The 23188-nt window shown below is 37.3% G+C and overlaps 1 protein-coding gene across 4 annotated transcripts in view; it reads right to left on the bottom strand.

Annotated features, from left to right (window-relative positions):
* Nucleotides 1-323: 323 nt before the first annotated feature.
* Nucleotides 324-23188, bottom strand: part of LOC125668107 (uncharacterized) — a 40772-nt gene continuing 17907 nt past the window's right edge. For 2 of the 4 annotated variants that reach the window (XM_048901888.2, XM_048901890.2), the window contains exons 7-10: nt 21813-21932; nt 21279-21359; nt 18281-18374; nt 15831-16835 (exon numbers count right to left, since the gene is read on the bottom strand). In XM_048901888.2, coding sequence (XP_048757845.2) covers nt 16469-16835; nt 18281-18374; nt 21279-21359; nt 21813-21932 — 662 coding nt within the window. In that variant the 3' untranslated portion in view covers nt 15831-16468. Of the gene's footprint in view, nt 1040-3011; nt 3106-15830; nt 16836-18280; nt 18375-18904; nt 18941-21278; nt 21360-21812; nt 21933-23188 lie in introns of those variants that run through there. The other 2 variants (XM_048901889.2, XM_048901891.2) reach the window with 2 other exon arrangements.

The raw sequence follows: 23188 nt of genomic DNA, 5'->3' as shown, positions 1-23188 counted from the left end.
GAGCATCACTGAAGAGACATTATTTGTCGAAATGCGCATCTGTTGCATCAAAATTGGTACCGTATAAATTTTACATCAAACAAAATGTCTAAATATCAAAATTATTGAATGTAATATGTGGCAATAGAAAAGTCTGGTCCCATCGATCTGAACTGATTTGTCCTACGCTAGATCAAGTTGACTTATATATTAGTTAGTTGTATTAACCTTAAATTTTCGGCGCAACCCGTGTCTTTATGAAGACACATAAACAATGTCCGTTATCTTCACCTTTCATGCACTGAATTACATCTATAAATATCACACACCACGAGAAAACGACAAATATTGACATTATTAACATCTATAAATATCACACACCACGAGAAAACGACAAATATTAACATTATTTACATCTATAAATATCACACACCACGAGAAAACGACAAATATTGACATTATTTACATCTATATATATCTCACACCACGAGAAAACGACAAATATTGACATTATTTACATCTACACATATCACACACCACGAGAAAACGACAAATATTGACATTATTAATAATTATATTAGATACCGGTATTACTCATCATTTGTTCACATCACGGCACGTTAAAAGTAGCAAAATACAGAATGCGTCAATAAGTATGATACAATAACTGATTGATACAATACGATACTTTCAAAATAAGCATCAAACAATTTACACGAATCACGTGGTTGGAGACTGCAAGCCATACTCTCCTTTTCTCTCTGAAGTTGATTTTGTCTTGCTAGTTTCTGTGTGATCATACACATTTGCGTCATTTCCGGAACAAGTAGTGTTGTACACGTGATATGTTAACTGCTCCGTGATTGGTTTATCCCATGTGTGATCGTACACGTCACTCTCACCACCAGGGGGAAGTCTTCCATATTCTTCAGAATTTTCGTTTTTCTTCTCCCTGACAAACAGCACTATTTACAGAGGTAGATGAGGCACCCCTGACATTACACTGTAGTACACGTTTTCTGTTGGGACAGAGACGGGGTTTTCTCTTTCTGTTGGACGTCTAGGAGAGAGGTAAAAACAGATTGATTAGTTTGAAAATTGTAAAGTACTTACATGTACATGTACCGACAGACTCTGTTCATATTAAACTAAAAAAGAAACAAACAATAAAAATGCTTATATGTGTTTAGAGAAGACAAAACGAAACATGCTACGTTATTATAGATGTACGTTCATATTAAATACCCGGTACTCTAATCTGATTCTATCAGATTCTTTAACCAATTTGATGTGCTACCTTCACCGTTAGCAACGTTTAGAAACTGGTGACACATGTTAAACATTAATTCGTAGTAGATTTTTTAAAGACGTCGTTTGAGCGTTTGAAATAGTTGCATCTGCAGTGTATTACAGTAACACATTGAATGAAAGCGATTGATTAAAGACACAATGCTGGCAGTCAAATTTATGGAGCACCAAATTAACATAAACTCAAATAATTGAAGATATTTTCAATTAGTTGAAGATATCATCAATTCAATTATTGTTCTCTTTAATTGAATTAATGCGCGCATTAAATCAATTATTGCTCTCATCCATTGAATTGATGTGCGCATCAATTGAATAAATGAGAGCAATAATAGATTTAATGCGCGCATTAATTCAATTATTGCTCTCTTCAATTCAATTGATGAGAGAATAAATTTCGTAGAAATATTGCTCGCAATATTAATTTAGAACTCGGTATAAATAATTTGATGATCTCTTTAATTCAATTGAAGATATCTTTAATTATTTACAATGCTTTTGTATAAGAATTAATGCGCGCATCAATTCTTTTAAAGAGAGCAACAATTCAATTAAAGATATAATTAATTCAATTAAAGAGATCATTAATTCAATTGTGGATATGTTGAATTGAAAATATCTTTATATAGTTGCTCTCTCTAAAAGAATTATTGCTCTCTTCAAATGAATTAAAGATATCATTAATTCAATTGAAGAGAGCAATAATTGAATTAATGTGCGCATTAAATCAATTATTGCTCTCATCAAATGAATTAATGCGCTCATCAATTCAATTATTGCTCTCATCAATTGAATGGGCGCATTATATCAATTATTGCTCTCATCAAATGAATTAATGCGTGCATTATATCAAGTATTGCTCTCTTCAAATGAATTGTAGCGCGCATCAATTCAATTGTTGATATCATTAATTCATTTGAAGAGATCATTAATTCAATTAAAGCGCGCATCAATTCAGCAGAAGAATTAATGCTATCATCAATTCAATTAATGCGCGCAATAATTCAGAATTGAAGATATCATTAATTATTTGAAGAGATCTTTAATTAAATTGTTGCGTGCATCAAATGAATTGATGATATCTTCAAATAATTGAAGATATCTTCAAATAATTGAAGATATCTTCAATTATTTGAGTTTATGTTAATTTAGCGCTCCATACAGATTGGTATATAGATCTACATGTAGCAGGTAATTATCAAAGAATGTAACGTTTTCAACTTGATAACTTTGAATCAATTTCACCGAGTTGAAATTTTACGACAATCCAAATATTAAAATACAGTTGAATTATCGTAATTTATTTCTCACATTCATGTATGCCATTCACTAATAATTTTAACAATTAATGTATGTAGTTTGGGGTATCATGGGGGAAAAAAATCACCCTTCGAAAATTATTGTCAACTTTGGCAGCGCCTCGGTTGACAATGGTTTTCTCTGGATGAACTTTTTCAAATTCTGTTTGAAAAAAATCTCAAAAGTCGATAATTTTGATACTCGTCATTTGTTCTGGAAAATTTTTTAATAATCGATTCAATGATTTTCGAGAAATTGCGCGCACAAAATTTTGAATCAAAATGCAGGTAAGGAGAGAGGGAGTCTTCCGATGGAGACGGAAGACCTTAATAAAGCTTTAAAATACGATGCATTGACGGAAACCCACGACTGAATAAATCCGCCCGCCGTCAGTTTCCGTTTATTTACTAATTATAGACATCTACCTTTTCTTGATGATGATGATGACGACGACAGTGGCAACGATAAGCGCACATGCTGCACCTATAACACTCCCCACAACTAGAGGTAACGTCTCACCTGGTGAAGGAGAAAAATAAAAACGATAAGCGCACATGTTACACCTATAATACTGAGAAAAATACTGATAAAATCATACCGTACTTTGAAGTTGTATGACTGTAGCTACAGGATATACAATGTCAAGGATAAATATGATTTATTTGACAGCATATTTAGACATTAGGACATAGAAGATATTGAAAATATTTTTGACATATTAGCTGCAGAACCGCTACGGTAGCTCTCTAAAGAAGAAAAAACAAGATGAAATATAAAGGACATTGCATTAAGCTATAAAAATATCGCCAACTTTAAAGTTTTTCAAAATTAGGTCAAGGTTACAAGGTCAAAACATTTAGTACCAAAAGAAAGGCTTTGTCACAAGGAATACACATGTGAAATATGAAAAGCTTTATTACTATACATTCAAATGTTATAGCCAACGTTAAAGCTTTTCAAAACTAGGTCAGATCCCGAGGTCAAGGTCATAAGGTCAAAACTTTTGGTACCGAAATAAGGTTTTGTGAGGACAGACGGACAGACCAAAAACTATATGCCCCGACTCTCCGGTTACGGGGATATAAAACATCTTGGATTATCAATCTCCGCCCCCACCAGAAATTTACAGTTTTGCAGCTAATGACAGTTTTGCAGCTAATGACAAAATTTAAACTAACCGTCTCTTTCCGTGGAACGGAATAAAACATTCTAGATGTAGAACTTTGCCGGGAGATGTCAGCTGAATCTGTGCCAAAAGATGAACTGCCATTACTTTAATAATTTCTACCGGCCTACAAAACTTTCACACGTTTATCAATATTACAAGGCATTAGTGACATAACTACACCGCTCATTTCTCTGTAGCACTAACAGGTGGCCCATTGTGACGTAATCCTGTTTGTTCTCCTGTAAATTACCGATTGTAATTAAATTAAATTTTTAACTTTCTCTTTGTCTTGGCAAATAGTACGCAAGATTTATCCACTCTACACTTAGTTTACAGAGTGAGACTTGTGTTACTCTGTAAGGGCTACTTCTATTTCGTCATGAAGATGCTCTACAAATGACGAATGACCCATTTACTTACAGAAATCAAGGGCTAGTCAACTACAATCTTACCGTCAGTTTTTTCACACAAAGATGGGAGTGTCTCACTACATGGCCTCAGTACAGCTTCATAACTTTCCTTCAAATTCCTAACGCTGACACAAACTGACCCCTTCCGTGGAGAACTCTTCTCTAAAGATTTCAAAATTATTCAACAATTTATCATAGAACATGGTATATAGATATTTCATCTTACGATACTAATACATCTAGGGCTCACGGCGGGTGTAACCGGTCGACAGGGGATGCTTCCTCCTCCTAGACACCTGATTCCACCTCTGGTGTGTCCAGGGATCCGTGTCTGCCCAACTATCTATTTTGTATTACTTATAGGAGTTATGATATTGATCACTGTTCGTTATCTTCACCTTTCATGTAATAGATCCCTTATTATTCAAGCATTTACCACAGAGACTGATAACATGGCATATAGATATTTCATTTTACGATATCAGTAATAGAATCCGTAAGAATGGGAAAGTTTAAGACATTTGTTTTTGCAAAGTAGGTTTTAATCATCTATACACATCAGAATTGTCCTAATAACCTACCCACATGCGGGGGAGGGTCAGTCTCTACAAAACTACCCACACGTGAGGGAGGGTCAGTCTCTACCAAACTACCCACACATGGAGGAGGGTCAGTCTCTACAAAACTACCCACACATGGAGGAGGGTCAGTCTCTACCAAACTACCCACACATGGAGGAGGGTCAGTCTCTACAAAACTACCCACACATGGAGGAGGGTCAGTCTCTACAAAACTACTCACACGTGGGGGACGGTCAGTCTCTACAAAAATTACCCACACGTGGGGGGGGTCAGTGTCTATAAAAACTACCCACACGTGGGGGAGGGTCAGTCTCTACATCGTCACGTTTCTGTACCCGTGTATTGATCTCGAAGCAGATTGTTTTGTTGAAGGTGAAATATCCTTCAATAATTTATGAATTTGTATGTAACATACATTATAATAGGATAGTGAAATAAAATTACCACTTTTCGATTTTACTGTTGAATGTAAAAACGTTAGGTAGGATTGCTGATAGATATACATTTAACAGCTGTTTTAATGAATCATATCAAAGACAGGAAACCGAAAAGGTCTCATTAAATTATATAACCTCAAAACGCGACAGTTAACATATCTATCATCTTATAAAACCTCAAAACGAGACATTTAATATATAACTCAAAACGAGACAGTTAACATATCTATCATCTTATAAAACCTCAAAACGAGACATTTAATATATAACCTCAAAACGAGACAGTTAATATATATATCATCTTATAAAACCTCAAAACGAGGCAGTTAATATATAACCTCAAAACGAGACAGTTAACATATATATCATCTTATATAACCTCAAAACGAGACAGTTAATATATCTATCATCTTATAAAATCTCAAAACGAGACATCTAATATATAACCTCAAAACGAGACAGTTAATATATCTATCATCTTATAAAACCTCAAAACGAGACATTTAATATATAACCTCAAAACGAGACAGTTGATATATCTATCATCTCATATAACCTCAAAACGAGACAGTAAATATATCTATCGTTTCCTTGATTTTCGAAAAAGTGGGCTTACTGGGAGCCGTCAGGGAAACTCCAACACTCACAACCAGTTAGCTAACCGCCGTAAAATATCTGAAATATTGCCAAAATGGCGTAAAACCATAAACAATCGATCAATCAATTCAACAGAGAAAAAACAAAGTAAAACAAAACAAGAGGCCCATGGGCCACATCACTCACCTGAGTCACTTTGGCCCATATTTAAAGATTTCCCCTATATATTAGCATGTAAAACTTTGATCCCCTATTGTGGCCCCATCCTACCCCCGGGGGTCATGGTTTTAAGAAACTTGAATCTGCACCTTGTCAGAAAGCTTTTATGTAAATTAATACTTTCCTGGTCTAGTGGTTTTTAAGAAGATTTTTCCTATTTATTTGAATGTAAAACTTTGATTCCCTATTGTGGCCCCATCCTACCCCTGGGGGTCATGATTTTAAGAAACTTGAATCCGCACTATGTCAGAAAGCTTTCAAGTACATTTGTACTTTCCTGGCCCAGCGGTTCTTCAGAAGATGATTTTTAAAGATTTTCCCTATATATTTGTATGTAAAAGTTTGATCCCCAATTGTGGCCCCGATCCTACCCCCGGGGGTCATGATCTTAAGAAACTTGAATCTGCACAATGTCAGAAAGCTTTCATGTAAATTTGTACTTTCCTGGCCCAGTAGTTCTTGAGATTTATAAAGATTTTCCCTATATATTTGTATGTAACACTTTCATCCCCTATTGTGATCCCATCCAACTTTCGGGAGCTATGATTTTAACAAACTTGAATCTGCAGTATGTCAGATAGCTTTCATATAAATTTCAGCTCTTCCAGGCCAGTAGTTCTTTAGAAGAAGATTTTTAAATGATCCCACCCTATTTTTCCATTTTCGTGATAATCTCCCCTTTGAAGGGGGCATGTCCCTTCATTTGAACAAATCTGAAAATCCTTCACCCAAGGATGCTTTTTGCCAAGTTTGGTTGAAATTGGTCCAGTGGTTTCTGTAGAAGAAGTCGAAAATGTAAAAAGTTTACAGGCTGACATACAGACTGACGGACGAACGGACGAGGGACAACAGGCGATCAGAAAAGCTCACTTGAGCTTTCAGGTCAAGTGAGTTAAAACAGGAAAGCAGATAATATCATTGATTTTTAAAATGAACAAACTCATTTTTCGCAGAGATTCAGAATCTCTGAAAGACATATGTTCACAATTTTCCTTAGTGTTTGGGGCAGAACAATATTCTATAGCATAAAATAATCTCTACGTAATTTACACGAATCTTTGATTCGCTGTTACCATTTTCAATCACGTGACCAGAATACCCATTCATACGCAGAGAAATACAAGTTATGCTGAATGTACTGTGTTATAGGTAGACATAGCATAAAATACAGAGAGGCGGGTTTATACTCTTCAAGATAAAATTGAAAGTCATGTAGAAGGCTAACTTCAAAGGCATTAGGGTAAAGATTGATTGATTGTATATTGTTTAACGTCCCTCTCGAGAATTTTCACTCATATGGAGACTTCACCATTGCCGGTGAAGGGCTGCAAAATTTAAGCCTATGCTCGGTGCTTACGGCCTTTCACCAGGAAGGGATTTTATCGTGCCACATCTGCTGTGACACGGGACTTCGGTTTTTGCGGTCTCATCTGGGGGACCGTCCCTTTTAGTCGCCTCTTACGACAAGCAAGGGTTACTGAGGACCTATTCTAACCCGGATCCCCGGGGGACCATTAGGGCAAAGAAACAATGAAAGCAGGGGGGCTAAAGTACTCTCTTCTACGTTTATTTTAATAATATAAGTGTAATAAATTAGTAATTTTTTTCTTCATTGGGGTTAAGAAAAAATTCCTTAATAAATTACTCATTCATTACACATGTTTAAACCTAGAGGAGATTACCTCAGTCCCCCTACTTTCATTGTTTTAATTCTGATTTCGATATCTTTTATTTCTTTGTTATATTTGATTCAGTACATACTGATAAATTCGGATCTTTAATGTGCTAGTTCTTGGTTGCACAGTAGCACTGTCATGATCGTGTGCAGGATTGGACAAAACAAGATGGCAGGCGGCAGTTACAAACAAAGGTAGGCTCTTAAAAATCTTTATTTCGCCGACTTATTAGACGACGAATTTATGAATTTAAAACACTGCCTGGCCAGGGAGGCATCATTAAATTGATTGGTTGTTGGAATTCTTACTCATGTACACGTACAACTGTAAATTCATTGATCGAAGTTGACGATGTTGCCTCGATAAGATGTTTCTAATCATGTTTTCATACATTTTAAGAAAGATAATTTCGGTAACAGACTCTGCACATATCTTTTGATGAAAATTTGAACCAATGTATGCGACTTGTCCCTTAAATCGCCTTGGTTAAATAAATATCTTGACTTGAACATTTGATAATGTGCAGGATTGGACTATGGTCGTTTCTACGATAAACGTGCCGGATTGGACCTCGATTTTGGTTCAGGATTGGACCCTTTCTTAAATACATGCATTTTTTTCTTACAGATTCAGTCAGGAGCGGACTTCCTTAAGCTTAAAAGTTGCAAGTGAATGAAGTGTGTTCTATTTTATGTCTCCTACTAAAACCATGGATTTGACAAACCTAAAAGAGCACGTGGAGCAAGGAACTATCAGTAAGCCGGAAGAGCTAGCTCGAAAATCTTTAAGTGTTTGAGAATTTCACCGCGCACATGAATCTAAAGTTCTGCCACACGTTAGAAGGAGCCTTGTTCTCGAAGATCAACATGTTGAAAAGTCTTCATTTTGCAGAAGCAAATACATTTATATTGTACATACACATGTAGACCATGTTCGATTCCCAACCACTTAACATTTGTGATATCTGCATGGAATTATTAAAACTGAGTATGGTTTGACGTATAATAATCTCTTCAGGCATGATGGTTTACATTTCACAAAGCTGTTCAATGACAATAAAGACTATAAGATGTTGAGATGTTCATGTTTTCAATACTTAATCATCTGTCCACATGCACTTGTGCCTTTCATATGTATGCTTCTGCTGGAACCAGTTTTGATTGTTAAAGCGTTATTCATTATCTTTTGAAAAAATTCCCTATCATTTTAATTCTAATAATCTTGAGTGCATATGTCGTGCAAGCTATCGAGGCCAACTCACTTACAAGGATAATTACTTACGGTAAAAGTGTTTGTTGTGCAATGTAGTAAATATCAGCATTTTTGTATTTTAAAACCTTTCGTTTCTTGTAATTACATTGAATTCAACCTTATAGTGCATATACTGATGAATGAAAATAAAAAGGATATTTTCTCAGAAATTCGCAATATCACTCCTGTAGCTGAAATATGAACCTAAATGAAAAGTAGTTTTGTCCATGGTGTTTTTTCTTTTTCAATACTAGTATTTGCTGCTCAGATGAGAGGTTACTCTTCAATACAATTTTTTCACTAGTTGTTATCAGTTCAATACAAACACAATAACATTGAAATATATTTAATAACAAGTAAAAATTAAGAACACTTCTGGTTCAATGAAATGACAAATCAACATGTGTAAAATGCAATGTAAAAGATTAGTAGTACATATCTCTGTAAAACAAAGCATAATACCGTAAAAATAATCGTTTCATAATGTACATAAACTGATATACAAAACGGCTGCCATGGTATATATGCACCTCGTGTATTCAGAAAACAATGTAATATTTTTTACTTCATGTTTCTTTTATAATGTGCAAAAGCATGTGTTGCACTGGTCACAAACGAAGACAATTTCTCTGATTGATGTTTCCTTTTTACATGCCTACGCAATTCAGAATTGGTCTTGAATTCCTCACCACAAATTTCGCACATTCGAAGTGTATTCATCTCATGGCAGGGCCGTAAATTACATGGAGGCGGAGGAGGCAGCTGCCTCCTCCAACTTTTGAGCCAAAAAAATTAAAATTTGAAGTTCATTAGAATTTATGTTGTTTCCAATAACTAAGAACATGATACCTCCCTTAAAAAGCATTCCAAATCTTTCTTTTAGAATGAGTTAGTCAAGTAACATCTTAGAAGGCCCTAGAATCAAGGATTTTGCACGAAACGTGTTCAGTGTGCACAAAATGTGCTCAGCGTCTGGGGGCCTGGGCGGCCCCCAGACCCCCGCCTAATTTCCTGTCTCCTCCAAATTGAAGGTTAATTTACGGCCCTGTCATGGAATGAAGTTCTAGGGCTTGATACCTGAAACAAAGGAGAAAATATATATAACAGAGTTTGGAATTAAGGAATATGTACGGGGGTTAATTGAATTCAGGAAACGTTGAATTTATATTGTTACAGAGGATTATAAAATGATAATTTCTCACGTGTTCTATAGGTCAAAATGGCCTTATATGTCCTGGATACGAACAGTTAACGTTACATCTGTCGTAAGCAAATATTGATGATTCATGTATAGATCTGCTACATTGGTTCAATTTAAAGATGATAGCGAATGGATATTTTTACAGTAGCAATTGTCGTCGTTGGGAACTTAAACGACGATGTAATTTGATAACAGTAAAAAAAATATTTAAAATACACCATGGTCATGTTGGAAATGTCTTAGAATCTAATAACAACAGGGGATGCTTACTCCTCCTAGGCACCTGATCCCACCTCTGGTGTGTCCAGGGGTCCGTGTTTGCCCAACTATCTATTTTGTATTGCTTGTAGGAGTTATGAGATTGATCACTGTTCGTTATCTTCACCTTACATTAATCAAACTAAAATATGATAAAGTGAAGTCGTTTATCGTGGAAACGACAATAGTCCAATCCTGCACATTAGCAAATGTTCAGGTCAAGATATTTATCTAACCAAGGCAATTTAAAGGACAAATCGCATACACTGGTTCAAGTTTTCCTCAAAAGATATGTGTAGAGTCTATTTTACCGAAAGTATCTTTCTTAAAATGCATGAAAACATGATTAGAAACATCTTCGCCCGCTTCGAATTCTATCGAGGCAGCATCGTCAACTTCGATCAATGAATTTACAGTTGTACGTGTACATGAGTAAGAATTCCAACAACCAATCAATTTAATGATGCCTCCCTGGCCAGGCAGTGTTTTAAATTCATAAATTCGTCTTCTAATAAGTCGGTGAAATGAAGAGTTTTAAGAGCCTACTTTTGTTTGGAACTGCCGTCTGCCATCTTGTTTTGTCCAATCTTGCACACGATCATGACAGTGAGTAGCCCTGTGGGGAAAAATTGAGATGGACCTATTCTCCTCCACAGAGCTACTATTTTGCAGAAAAGACTTATGGGAATAACCTGTGTAAACAAGGAAAAATAAATAAATGGCTGTACAATAAACAATGGGATTTCTATAAATAAACCATGGGAATTCTATAAATAATTTGATCACATCATTTACATACTGCGCCAGTGGACTCCTTCAATTATTCCAGTTAACGAAAACAGTCAAACTTCGTTATTTCCAACTCGATGAGACCGAGAAAAACCTTAGAGATATCCGTGGATTCGAGATATCGAGGGTAAACTGCTTAAATAATAAATGGTTGGGACTTCCGAATCATTGCACATATCCATGCATGGTATTCGAGATATCGGGGTTTGAGATATCGACTTTAGATACTTTAACTAAATAATAACTCTCACCTTTACCATTATCTCCACCGACTGAATACTCCTGTTGATACAAAGTCAAAATTAGGAAAAGTGCACGTCCAGGAAGTCCCCCGTGACCCATGGTAGATATAGGGTTTTAAACAGCACTGCTATCACGACTGACTACAAATACCATGAAGTGACGCATTCAAGATCCGCGGATCTAGTTTGAGACATGGATCTCGACGTTTTGAATATCTATAATAAAAAGCATTGTCTTCCTGTAAACAAACTTAATCATCGTTTACAGGGGAAAAAAATTAAATTATAAATATTTAAAACGTTGAGAGCCTGTGAAACAAGGGTCACTCTATAAACGACCTTTAGTGTAAATGAATGCAGAATATTTAATTTCTAATTCCACTCCAACACAAACACGAGTTATCAGTACTACATGTTACGAGTGTTGTTAGTCATGAAGTATAAAAATACATGTATATTGTGTTACATGGTATTATAATTGTAACAATCCTTTGTTTCTAAGGTATGAAGAGTCTCTGATATATGAAGATTTCTTTTGAAGACAACACTGAGAGGATGATAAGGATATTTTGTAAACAAGATACAGGATTATTCTGTGATATTTTTCAATTTGTTTTCCTTATATGTTTGTTTAAAGGACAATGAATTAAAAAAAAAATGGTTTTCATCTTCAACACTGATGTTATGATCAGGAATCGTTGTTCTTTTGTGTAATGATGTGTTACTAAATTTAGATCGATAATTCAAAGTGCTATAAAACGTTCAGAGGTTAAACATGAATCGGCTGGGGGTGACGGTGCACAGTGCCTGTGTGTATATATACTGATTTAAAGTTCCTTGTTGGGGGTGCACTTCCTGTCTGTATATAGCTAGTGATTGAAAGCTCCTTCTTGGGGGGTGTATCTTGTTTAACTTCTCTATCGAGAATTTTTCACTCATATGGAAACGTCACCAAGACCGGTGAAGGGTTTCAAATTTAGGCTTTTCTTCGGCGCTGTCGTCCATCGATCAGTGGGGGTTCTTTATAGCGTGCCACACCTACTGTGACATCCGTTTTAAGGTCATTTCCGAGACTCGTGACTTTCACATCTGATGCTGAGCGTTTGGCGATGGAACTGTCACTACCTGTTTTAACGACTTATATCTGTTGCGGCTGGGATTCGAACTTCGGCCTTCCACATGCGGGGCAAACGCTCTAGGCCACTGCGAAGGTTGGTTTTTGGGGGTTTTTTTATATGCCTGAGTGTATATACATGTATAGTGAATGTGCTTCTTTGTTAACTGACAGGTTTTATATTCATATGAAGCAGAATCTATTCAAAAACTTCTACATGAAAATATAAAATCTCTTGCTGTGACTTTCAATGCGACATTTAGATATATCGACGACGTTTTATCTATTGACAATGATAATTGTCATTCATATGTCGATTCGATATATCCCTGTGAACTCGAAAGAAAAGACACCACAGAGTCGTCCACATCTGCTTCATACTTAGATATTCTATTGGAAATAGATATCAACGGCAAACTAACAACTCAACTTTATGATAAACGTGATGATTTCAGATTCTCCATCGTCAACTTCACATATTTATATAGAAATATCCCTTTATCACCTGCATATGGTGTTTATATCTCTCAATTGAGCAAGAGCTTGTTATGCGTATGATCAGGTTTTAAATCAACGTAGGCTACAGACAAAGAAGTTGATGGCGCAGGGGTTTCAGCAGTTTTGTTTAAAGTCAGCATTTCGCAAATTCTATGATCACAGTAGGTGTGGCACGCTAGTTTGCCATTGTGTTAAATGCTGTCTGACATGTTTCATACCAATTGTTAGGCCGTTCTTATCACACAGATTTTGACTACGGATAACTTCGTTTACCTTAACAGGATATAGGGCTCACGGCGGGTGTGACCGTTCCACAGGGGATGCTTACTCCTCCTAGGCACCTGATCCCACCTCTGGTATATCAAGGGTCAGTGTTTGTCCAACTCTCTATTTTATAATGCTTATAGGAGTTATGAGATTGATCACTGTTCGTTATCTTCACATTTCAAACATGTATTGTAATTCAATGTTGTATAGCCTTTCCAGATCGTATCAAAGAGAACGAAATTGTGGTACGAAGGACAACTCTAGGAAGAAATTGAAAATTTTGGTACTGGAGTTACTGCAAGCTTAGATTATCTCGTCAGTGTAATGTCTGAAGATCATATCTAAAATCATTTAGACACGTTCCTTTGAATACCTAGTGTATTTTCAGGACCGTCTTCGCTAGCCAAGGGTTTACGATCCGCTCCGCTTCTGTAGAGACGTAAACCCTTGGCTAGCGAAGATGTCTCAGGAGTAGGGATTACGTCTTAGCAGGTTCCACATCTTCCCTCTAATGTTCTCCAAGGCTACACAAAAGTGATAAATGAAAGGTATATATATATATATATATATATATATATATATATATATATATATATATAATTTATTTATTTATTCATTTATTTATCTATATATATATATATATATATATATATATATATACTGTATATATATTCCCTCGATATTTTAGGTTTATAGTACGTGTGTAAGAAAGATAACTTTAAATCAGATTAATACTTACACATCTACAATTGATGTTACATTATAGACAAAACACACCATGTAGAAACATTACGGTCACGACCCATAAGTACTAGATAGACACGCGTTATATTTACTAAAGCTACGGAGTTCGTGTAACTCTTTAACAACCACGGAGTCTGTGCAACTCTTCAACAACCACGGAGTCCGTGTAACTCTTTAACTATGGTGTCCGGATAGGGCCATTTGCAAAAGCGTGACTGCGTGTTAGTCACAACACGCCGTCACGCCAACAAACAACGCGCCTTCGCGCTCTCACGCCAGCAAGCTTCGCGCAGACAAGCAACGCGCCTTCGCGGTCTCACGCCAACAAGCAAAGCGCCTTCGCGCAGTGTTGCTTGTTGGCGTGAGAGCGCGAAGGCGCGTTGCTTGTCTGCGCGAAGGCGCGTTGCTTGTCTGCGCAATGGCGCGTTGCTTGTTGGTGTGAGACCGCGAAGGCGCGTTGCTTGTCTGTGCGAAGGTGCGTTGCTTGTTGGCGTGACGTCGTGTTGTGACTAACGCGCAGTCACGCTTTTGCAAATGGCCCTATCCGGACACCATACTTTAACAGCCACGGAGTCCGTGTAGCTCTTCAACAACCACGGAGTCCGTGGAACTCTTCAACAACCACGGAGTCCGTGGAACTCTTCAACAACCACGGAGTCCGTGAAACTCTTCAACAACCACGAAGTCCGTGTAACTCTTTAACAGCCACGGAGTCCGTGTATCTCTTTAAAAGCCACGGAGTCTGTGTAACTCTTTAACAGCCACGGAGTCCGTGTAACTCTTTAACAGCCACGGAGTCCATGTAACTCTTCAACAGCCACGCAACGCACCTTCGTGCAGACAAGCAACGCGCCTTCGCGGTCTTACGCCAATAAGCAACGCGCCTTCGCGCCGTCACGCCAACAAGCAATATGCCTTCGCGCCGTGTTGCTTGTTGGCGTGACGGCGCGATGGCACGTTGCTTGCGAAGGTGCGTTGCTTGTTGTCGTGAGAGCGCGAGGGCGCGTTGCTTGTCTGCGCGTTGCTTGTTGGCGTGAGACCGCGAAGGCGCGTTGCTTGTCTCCGCGAAGGTGCGTTGCTTGTTGGCATGACGGCGTGTTGTGACTAACGTGAAGTCACGCTTTTGCAAATGGCCCTATCCGGACACCATACTTTAACAGCCACGGAGTCCGTGTAACACTTTAACAGACAAGGAGTCCGTGTAACTCTTTAACAGCCACGGAGTCCGTGTAACTCTTTGACAGCCACGGAGTCCGTGTAACTCTTTGACAGCCACGGAGTCCGTGTAACTCTTTTAACAGCCACGGAGTCCGTGTAACTCCCTAACAGACACGGAGTCCGTGTAACTTTTCAACAACCAAGGAGTCCGTATAACTCTTCAACACCGACAGCTTAAGTTGTAAGCGTTGTAGCATCAGTAGATTTTATATCACTAGTGGTTTTACAAAGCATGATACATATAACCACTTTAACTTATACAACCATATCCAAGGGTGGATCCACAAAATTTTTAAAGGGGAGGTTACGACCCAACTTTGTAACCCCCCTCTCAAAAGTTGTAAGCGTAGATTTCATATTACTAGTGGTTGTTACAAATCATGTTACATATAACCATATCCAAGGGCGGATCTACAAAATTTTCGAAGGGAAGGTTACGACCCAACTCTGTATCCCCCTCAAAAGGGGATTGGAGTCTCCATATGATGGCAATAAAATGTCGTGGATTTGTAATAAATGTAGTTAAATCATTTAACAATTATCTACTGATAGAATGGAATAAGAAAAGAGCATAAAATTTGTATCATGTATGTTTTACGCATAAACATGGGTAATACAAATGAGATTATCGCCAGGTAAACACATAGAATACGATTAAATGTTTACTTGGGGACACTAACAAATGTCATTTCATATATTCCTAAAAATATCCTAAAAATGAAATGATCAACTCCATTTGCACTCTTGCAGAAAACACGCTGTCGCTCCATCACAGAAACTGAGTTGTTCTAAGCTGCAAAATAATTCTGATTTAGGGTATGTATGTGCAAAGTAAATCACGCTATCAGAAAAATGAAATATGGCTAACGAGATAAAATGTAACGTATAAATTTAAGAATGCATGTCAGCTTTAACGTCTTTCGTAAAGCTGCAACTCTGGTGGTTTGTCGAATAAGTCGCCATGTTTCTGTATCATCAAAAATAGAATCCAATACTAGTATCTGCTTGTTTCCAAACTTTCTAAATTCAGATATATACTCAGTATCAAGTTCTCATTCTTTGATCACAACATCACTGAACTGTGTCGGACTAAACGATAAAAGTGGCAAACTACATTATGTGTCAATTACACTAGTAATAGACTAGGTGGTATTTTGCATGTGAAAGGCCTATACGATACTTTCAAAATAAGCATCAAACAATTTACACGAATCACGTGGTTGGAGACTGCAAGCCATACTCTCCTTCTCTCTCTGAAGTTAATTTTGTCTTGCTAGTTTCTGTGTGATCATACACATTTGCGTCATTTCCAGAACAAGTAGTGCTGTACACGTGATCTGTTAACTGCTCCGTGATTGGTTTATCCCATGTGTGATCGTACACGTCACTCTCACCACTAGGTAGAAGTCTTCCATATTCTTCAGAATTTTCGTTTTTCTTCTCTTCCCTGACAGACAGCATGGTGTCGTAGTCGATACTATTAACAGCGGGGGATGAGGCACCCCTCTCTTCCGTCATCTCACTGTAGTATACGTTCTCTGTTGGGACAGAGACGGGATTTTCTCTTTCTTTTGGACGTCTAGGAGAGAGGGAAAACCCGATTGATTAGTTAAATTGTAAAGTACTTACATGTACATGTACCGACATAATATGTTCATATTAAACTAAAAAAAGAAACAAGAAATAAAAATGCTTAAATGTGTTTAGAGAAGACAAAACGAAACATGCTATGTTATTATACATGTACGTTCAATAAATATCCGGTATGCTCGAATCTGATTTGTTTAAAGTCTTTAAGCAATTTGATGTGCTACCTTAATTCACCGTTAGCAACGCTTGGAAACTGATAACACAAAGATAAAGGCACATGTGTTAAAATTTATGAGTGTTACGGTTCGTAGTAGATTTTGAAAGACGTCGTTTGAGCGTTTGAAATAGATGCATTTGCAGTGTATTACAGTGACACATTGAATGAAAGCGATTAATTAGAATTGGAATCCTGGCGGGAATAATAGTATATAGTTCTACATGTAGCAGGTAATCATCACAAAAGGTAACATTTTCAACTTGATAACTTTGAATCAATTTCACCGAGTTGAAATTCATTGATAAATGTATCACATTCAGTATATGATAAAACAGATAGTGAATATAGTTCAGGGTAACATGGACAATTTTTAGCAGCGCCTCGGAGATCGGTAAAGTTGGCTACTAGTAACTAGCTACTAGTAACCAGCTACTAGTAATTGGCTACTTAAAAAAGAGAAAAGTTGGTAACAAAAAAGTTAGCTACTCGTAGCCAGCTACTACAAAATATAAAGTTATATTTACTGATAGTCAGCTACCAGTTAAAGGTTACGGAATTTGAAAATTATTATCTATCAGGTTTATTTCTAAAGAGAACGAGGGGTCGTTTGAAATTTCATGCTCAATTTTCCCCAACTGCATTACTTTGTAATGCAGAATACGAATAAACTTTTCTAACTGACTGTTTAATTTGAAAATGATACGGATTGAATTCAGACCTTCATTCATTTGATATAGCATCCATTTTGAGATATCAGCTACTTTTATAATTTGATTCGAGTTACCCTGAAATTTCAATATTTGTGTGAATACGGTACGGAACTTTGTGTTTGTGTTAGATATCTGACGAATTTACGACTACATATGACAAGAAGTGATATAGGGTGTCTTGATACGCCACCAATTTTCAGATTTCTCTCTTAAGGAAATCAGCTACTTATACATTTTAATAGTGGTACAATGAAATTTCAAAATTTTTGTGAATACCTTAAGGAATTCTGTGTTAATATTATATAGTTTAACTAACTACAACGATGCGTATGACGAGTTGTGATCAACCAGGAAAAGTTACCTACTAGTAGAAAGTTACTAGTAGCCAGCTACTAAAAGTCAAAAAAAAAGTGGACAAAGGTTTTCTCGGGGTGAAATTTTTCAAATTAAAAAAAAAAAGGTCCCCCGCCGTCAGTTTCCGTTTATTTACTAATTATAGACATCTACCTTTTCTTGATGATGATGACGATGACGACAGTGGCAACGATAAGCGAACATGCTGCACCTATAACACTCCCCACAACTAGGGGTAACGTCTCACCTGGTGAAGGAGAAAAATAAAAACGATAAGCGAACATGTTACACCTATAACACTCCCCACAACCCGGGGTAACGTCTCACCTGGTGAAGGAGAAAAATAAAAACGATAAGCGAACATGCTGCACCTATAACACTCCCCACAACTAGGGGTAGCGTGTCGCCTGGTGAAGGAGAAAAATAAAAACGATAAGCCAGGGCCGTAAATTAACCTTCAATTTGGATGAGGCAGGAAATTAGGCGGGGGTCTGGGGGCCGCCCAGGCCCCCAGACGCTGAGCACATTTTGTGCACACTGAACACGTTTCGTGCAAAATCCTTGATTCTAGGGCCTTCTAAGATGTTACTTGACTAACTCATTCTAAAAGAAAGATTTGGAATGCTTTTTAAGGGAGGTATCATGTTCTTAGTTATTGGAAACAACATAAATTCTAATGAACTTTAAATTTTAATTTTTTTGGCTCAAAAGTTGGAGGAGGCAGCTGCCTCCTCCGCCTCCATGTAATTTACGGCCCTGTAAGCGCACATGTTACACCTATAACACTCCCCACAACTAGGGGTAGCGTCTCGCCTGGTGAAGGAGAAACATAATAAAAATCATAACATTGACTGCATCCACAGTATCTAGAATGCCAAGAATAAATAGTATTTATTTGATAGCATATTTAGACATTAGGGCATAGATGAAGATATTGAAAATATTTTTGACATATTAGCTACAGAACCGTTGAGATAGCTCTCTGAAGAAGAAACAAGAGGCCCATGGGCCTAATCGCTGACCTGAGTCACCTTGGCCCATATCTGAAGACTGTATATATATTTGCATGTAAAACCTTAGTCCCTATTGTGGCCCCAACCTACCCCTGGAGGCCATGATTTTTACAAATTTGAATCTGCACTATGTCAGAAAGATTTCATGTAAATGTCAACTTCTTTGGCCCAATGGTTATTGAGAAGAAGATTTTTAAAGATTTTCCCTATATATTTCTATATAAAACTTTGATCCCCTATTGTGACCCCAACCTACCCCCAGATGCCATGATTTGAACAAACTTGAATCTGTACTATGTCAGGAAGGTTTCATGTAAATGTCAGCTCTTTTGGTTCATTGGTTCTTGAGAAGAATATTTTTAAAGATTTTCCCTATATATTTCTATGTAAAACTGTTATCCCCTTTTATACCGTCTGTTCCGGTTTGGATGAGATTCTAAGATCATTAAAGATGTGCATGTGGTAGATCTTACGAATAGATAGGTTGATGCCTTCCTGTCAAGCAGTTAATATACACTAATGCAAAGGGGAGATGTGAAAAAACTTTTTTTTTCTCGAAATTCCCGACCCAACCAAGTCATTTGAAAATAGAAGACTATGTAAACTGTAGCTGTAGAACTGTTCAACGAACGAAATCATTTGAAGCTGGGAGTTTTCGTGTCGTGTGGGGCTTTAATGAATATTTGAAGGCCTGTTTGGACACAAGTATAGTAGGAAAATATGTTAAGAATTTTTTTATATCAAATTTATTAGACAGTAACACAAGAATACAACGATATCAGGCCTCAACAGTGTGCAGCTTTCTGTGTGCCGTAAATCGAAGGTTTTTATAAGGGGCAGATATGTAGCTCTCTGTTCCGTCACAATATTTATTTCAAAGAGCTACAGTTCTGCGGCTATGTAAACTGTTGATTCATCATTTGCGTAATGACAATTTCATGTTCGAAACATTTGTATGAAGAAACTTTTACCGTCTGCCTAGTCTGCGCCTCGACTGAACGTCTTCTTTTCTCAATTTCTTCTAGCGAAAGAACGGGCTCAAATCTATACGGCTCAAAACTTAACTGTTCGTGACTTGTCATGTTTACAGTGCTATTGATGAAATAAACCGGAGCAGACGGTGTGACGTCATAAATCAAACATCAATGACCGTTCTCTTAGCGGTGGGTAATTTAAAATACATGATAGATTAATATTGATTTAATTGTTAAGCAAGGATTTTTGTTGTTAAAGACTGTAATTCATGATATCAGTCAATGATATTTTATTCATAAAAACAACAATATGATTAGCGTTGCCTTTTCCTTTAAAGATTTTCTCTATATAATTCTATGTAAAACTTTGATTCCCTGTTGTGGCCCAAACCTACCTTGGGGGCTGTGATTTGAACAAACTTGAATCTGCACTATGTCAGGAAACTTTCATGTAAGTGTCAGCTCCTCTGGCCCAGTGGTTCTTAAGAAAAAGATTTTTAAATTACCCTACCCTAATTTTGTTTTTTTTTTGTGATTATCTCCCCCTTTGAAGGGGACATGGCCTTTCATTTGAACAAAGTTGAAAGCGCTTCACCCAAGGATGCTTTGTGCCAAGTTTAGTTGAAATTGACCCAGTGGTTCTGGAGAAGAAGATGAAAATGTGAAGGTTTACAACAACGCCAACACCGACGACGACGCCGACAGACAACGAACAAATTTTGATCAGAACCTTCGGCTCAGGTGAGTTAAAAACAAGATGAAATATAAAAATCATTGCAATAAGCTACAAAAATATTGCCAGTATTAAAGTTTTTCAAAATTAAGTCAAGGTCACAAGGTCAAAACATTTGGTACCAAAAGAAAGGTTTTGTCACAAGGAATATATATGTGAAATATGATTTATTACTACCATTCAAATGTTATAGCCAACGTTTTTCAAAACTAGGTCAGACCCGAGGTCATAAGGTCAAAACTTTTGGTACCAAAAGAAAGGTTTTGAGTGGACGCACGGACAAACCAAAAACTATATGCCCCCGAATCTCCGGTTACGGGGATATAGAAATATTGGGTTATCAATCCTGCCACCATCAGAAATTTACAGTTTTGCAGCTAATGACAGTTCTGCGGCTAATGACACACTTTACTCGTGAGTTGTGAACTAACCGTCTCTTTCCGTTTGATGGACAACAAGGGTAGAGTTTGGCATTCCAGATGTAGAACTTTGTCGGGAGATGTCAGTTGAATCTGCGCCAAAAGACAATACTGCAATTACTTTAATAATTTCTACAGGCCTACAAAACTTTCACACCTTTATCAATATTACAAGGCATTAGTGACGTAACCACACAGCGCATTTCTCTGTAGCACTAACAGCAATCGGGACCCTTGCCCTTACGTTATAACGGAGGAAAGGGCGAGGTGTTCCGAATGGCACTAACAGGTGATCCATTGTGACGTAACCCTGAATGTTCTCCTATAAATTACCGACTGTAATTAAATTAAATTTCTAAATTTCTCTTTGTCTTAACAAATAGTACGTATTGCTTTACCACAAGAGTGCTTGTTAGTAATTATAGGATCTGCCCACTCTACACTTAGTTTATAGAGTGAGACTTGTGTTACTCTGTAAGATGCTCTACAAATGACGAATGGCACATTTACATGCAGAAATCAAGGGCTACTCTACTACAATCTTACCGTCAGTTTTATCACACAGGGATGGGAGTGTCTCACTACATGGCCTCAGTACAGCTTCATAACTTCCCTTCAAATTCTTAACGCTGACACAAACCGACCCCTCCTGTGGAGAACTTTTCTCTAAACATTTCAAAATTATTTAACAATTTATCACAGAACATGGTATATAGATTTTTCTTCTTGCGATATTAGTGATAGAGTCCTTAATAATGTGAAAGTTTAAGACATTTGTTTTTGTGAAGTAGGTTTTAATCATCTATACAAATCAGAACTGCCCTGAAAACCTATCAACATGCGGGGGCGGGTCAGTCTCTACAAAAATTACTCACACGTGGGGGAGATTCAGTCTCTACATCAACTACCCACACGTGGGGGAGGGTCAGTCTCTACATCAACTACCCACACGTGGGGGAGGGTCAGTCCCTTAAAAACTACCCACACGTGAGGGAGGGTCAGTCCCTACAAAAACTTCCCACACGTGGGGGAGGGTCAGTCTCTACAAAAATTACTCACACGTGGGGGAGATTCAGTCTCTACATAAACTACCCATACGTGGGGGAGATTCAGTCTCTACATAAACTACCCATACGTGGGGGAGGGTCAGTCTCTACATAAACTACCCACACGTGGGGGAGGATCAGTCCCTACAACAAGAGGCCCATGGGCCACATCGTTCACCTGAGTCACTTTAACACATGGAAAATGAATTTCCCATTGTTATTCCATTAACTTTTCAGGAGCCATGTCAGATTTTAAGAAACTTGATTCTGCACTATGTTGGGGAGGTTTCGGTTCATTGAAATACTTCTGGCTCAGAGGTTCTTAAGAAAAAAGGTTTTCCTAATACAGTTAAAACCAATGTAAAAATAGTTTCTTTGATAATGTCTGCATCTGAGCTCCAGGTGTCATGACTGTTACACACGTGATTTTGCATTATTTCAGGTATCTTCTATGCAAGTTCAAACTTTGTGGCCCAGTGGTTCTTGATACAAAAATTAAATTTTAAAGATTATTTTCTATTCAAAGACATGTAAATATGGTTTACCCTATTGTGAGCACACTTTTATGGCCATCATTTTCACAAACTTTATTGTGCTCTATATCAGAAAGCTTCCATGTAAATTAAATGGGTTTTTTCCGCTCTGTATCCCCATTTCATGATTTAACTAACTTTATTTTGTATTTTCTCCGATTTGCATTATCTTCCATTGTATAAGGAGCATTTTAACAATTTTTAAATCCCCTTTACCCAAGAATTTTATTCAAGTTTTGTCCAGTGTTTCTGGAATTTAAAAGTGTAACAGAGATGACGACAGGTAATTGGGTATTACACATGTCAACAAGTTCACAGACCGATGCTGTAATTAATTAGAGAG

This window comes from Ostrea edulis, chromosome 4 (genome assembly GCF_947568905.1).
Source record: "Ostrea edulis chromosome 4, xbOstEdul1.1, whole genome shotgun sequence".
NCBI lineage: Eukaryota > Metazoa > Mollusca > Bivalvia > Ostreida > Ostreidae > Ostrea > Ostrea edulis.
The sequence above is the reverse complement of the archived record's forward strand: the minus strand, read 5'-3'. Positions and strand labels throughout refer to the sequence as shown.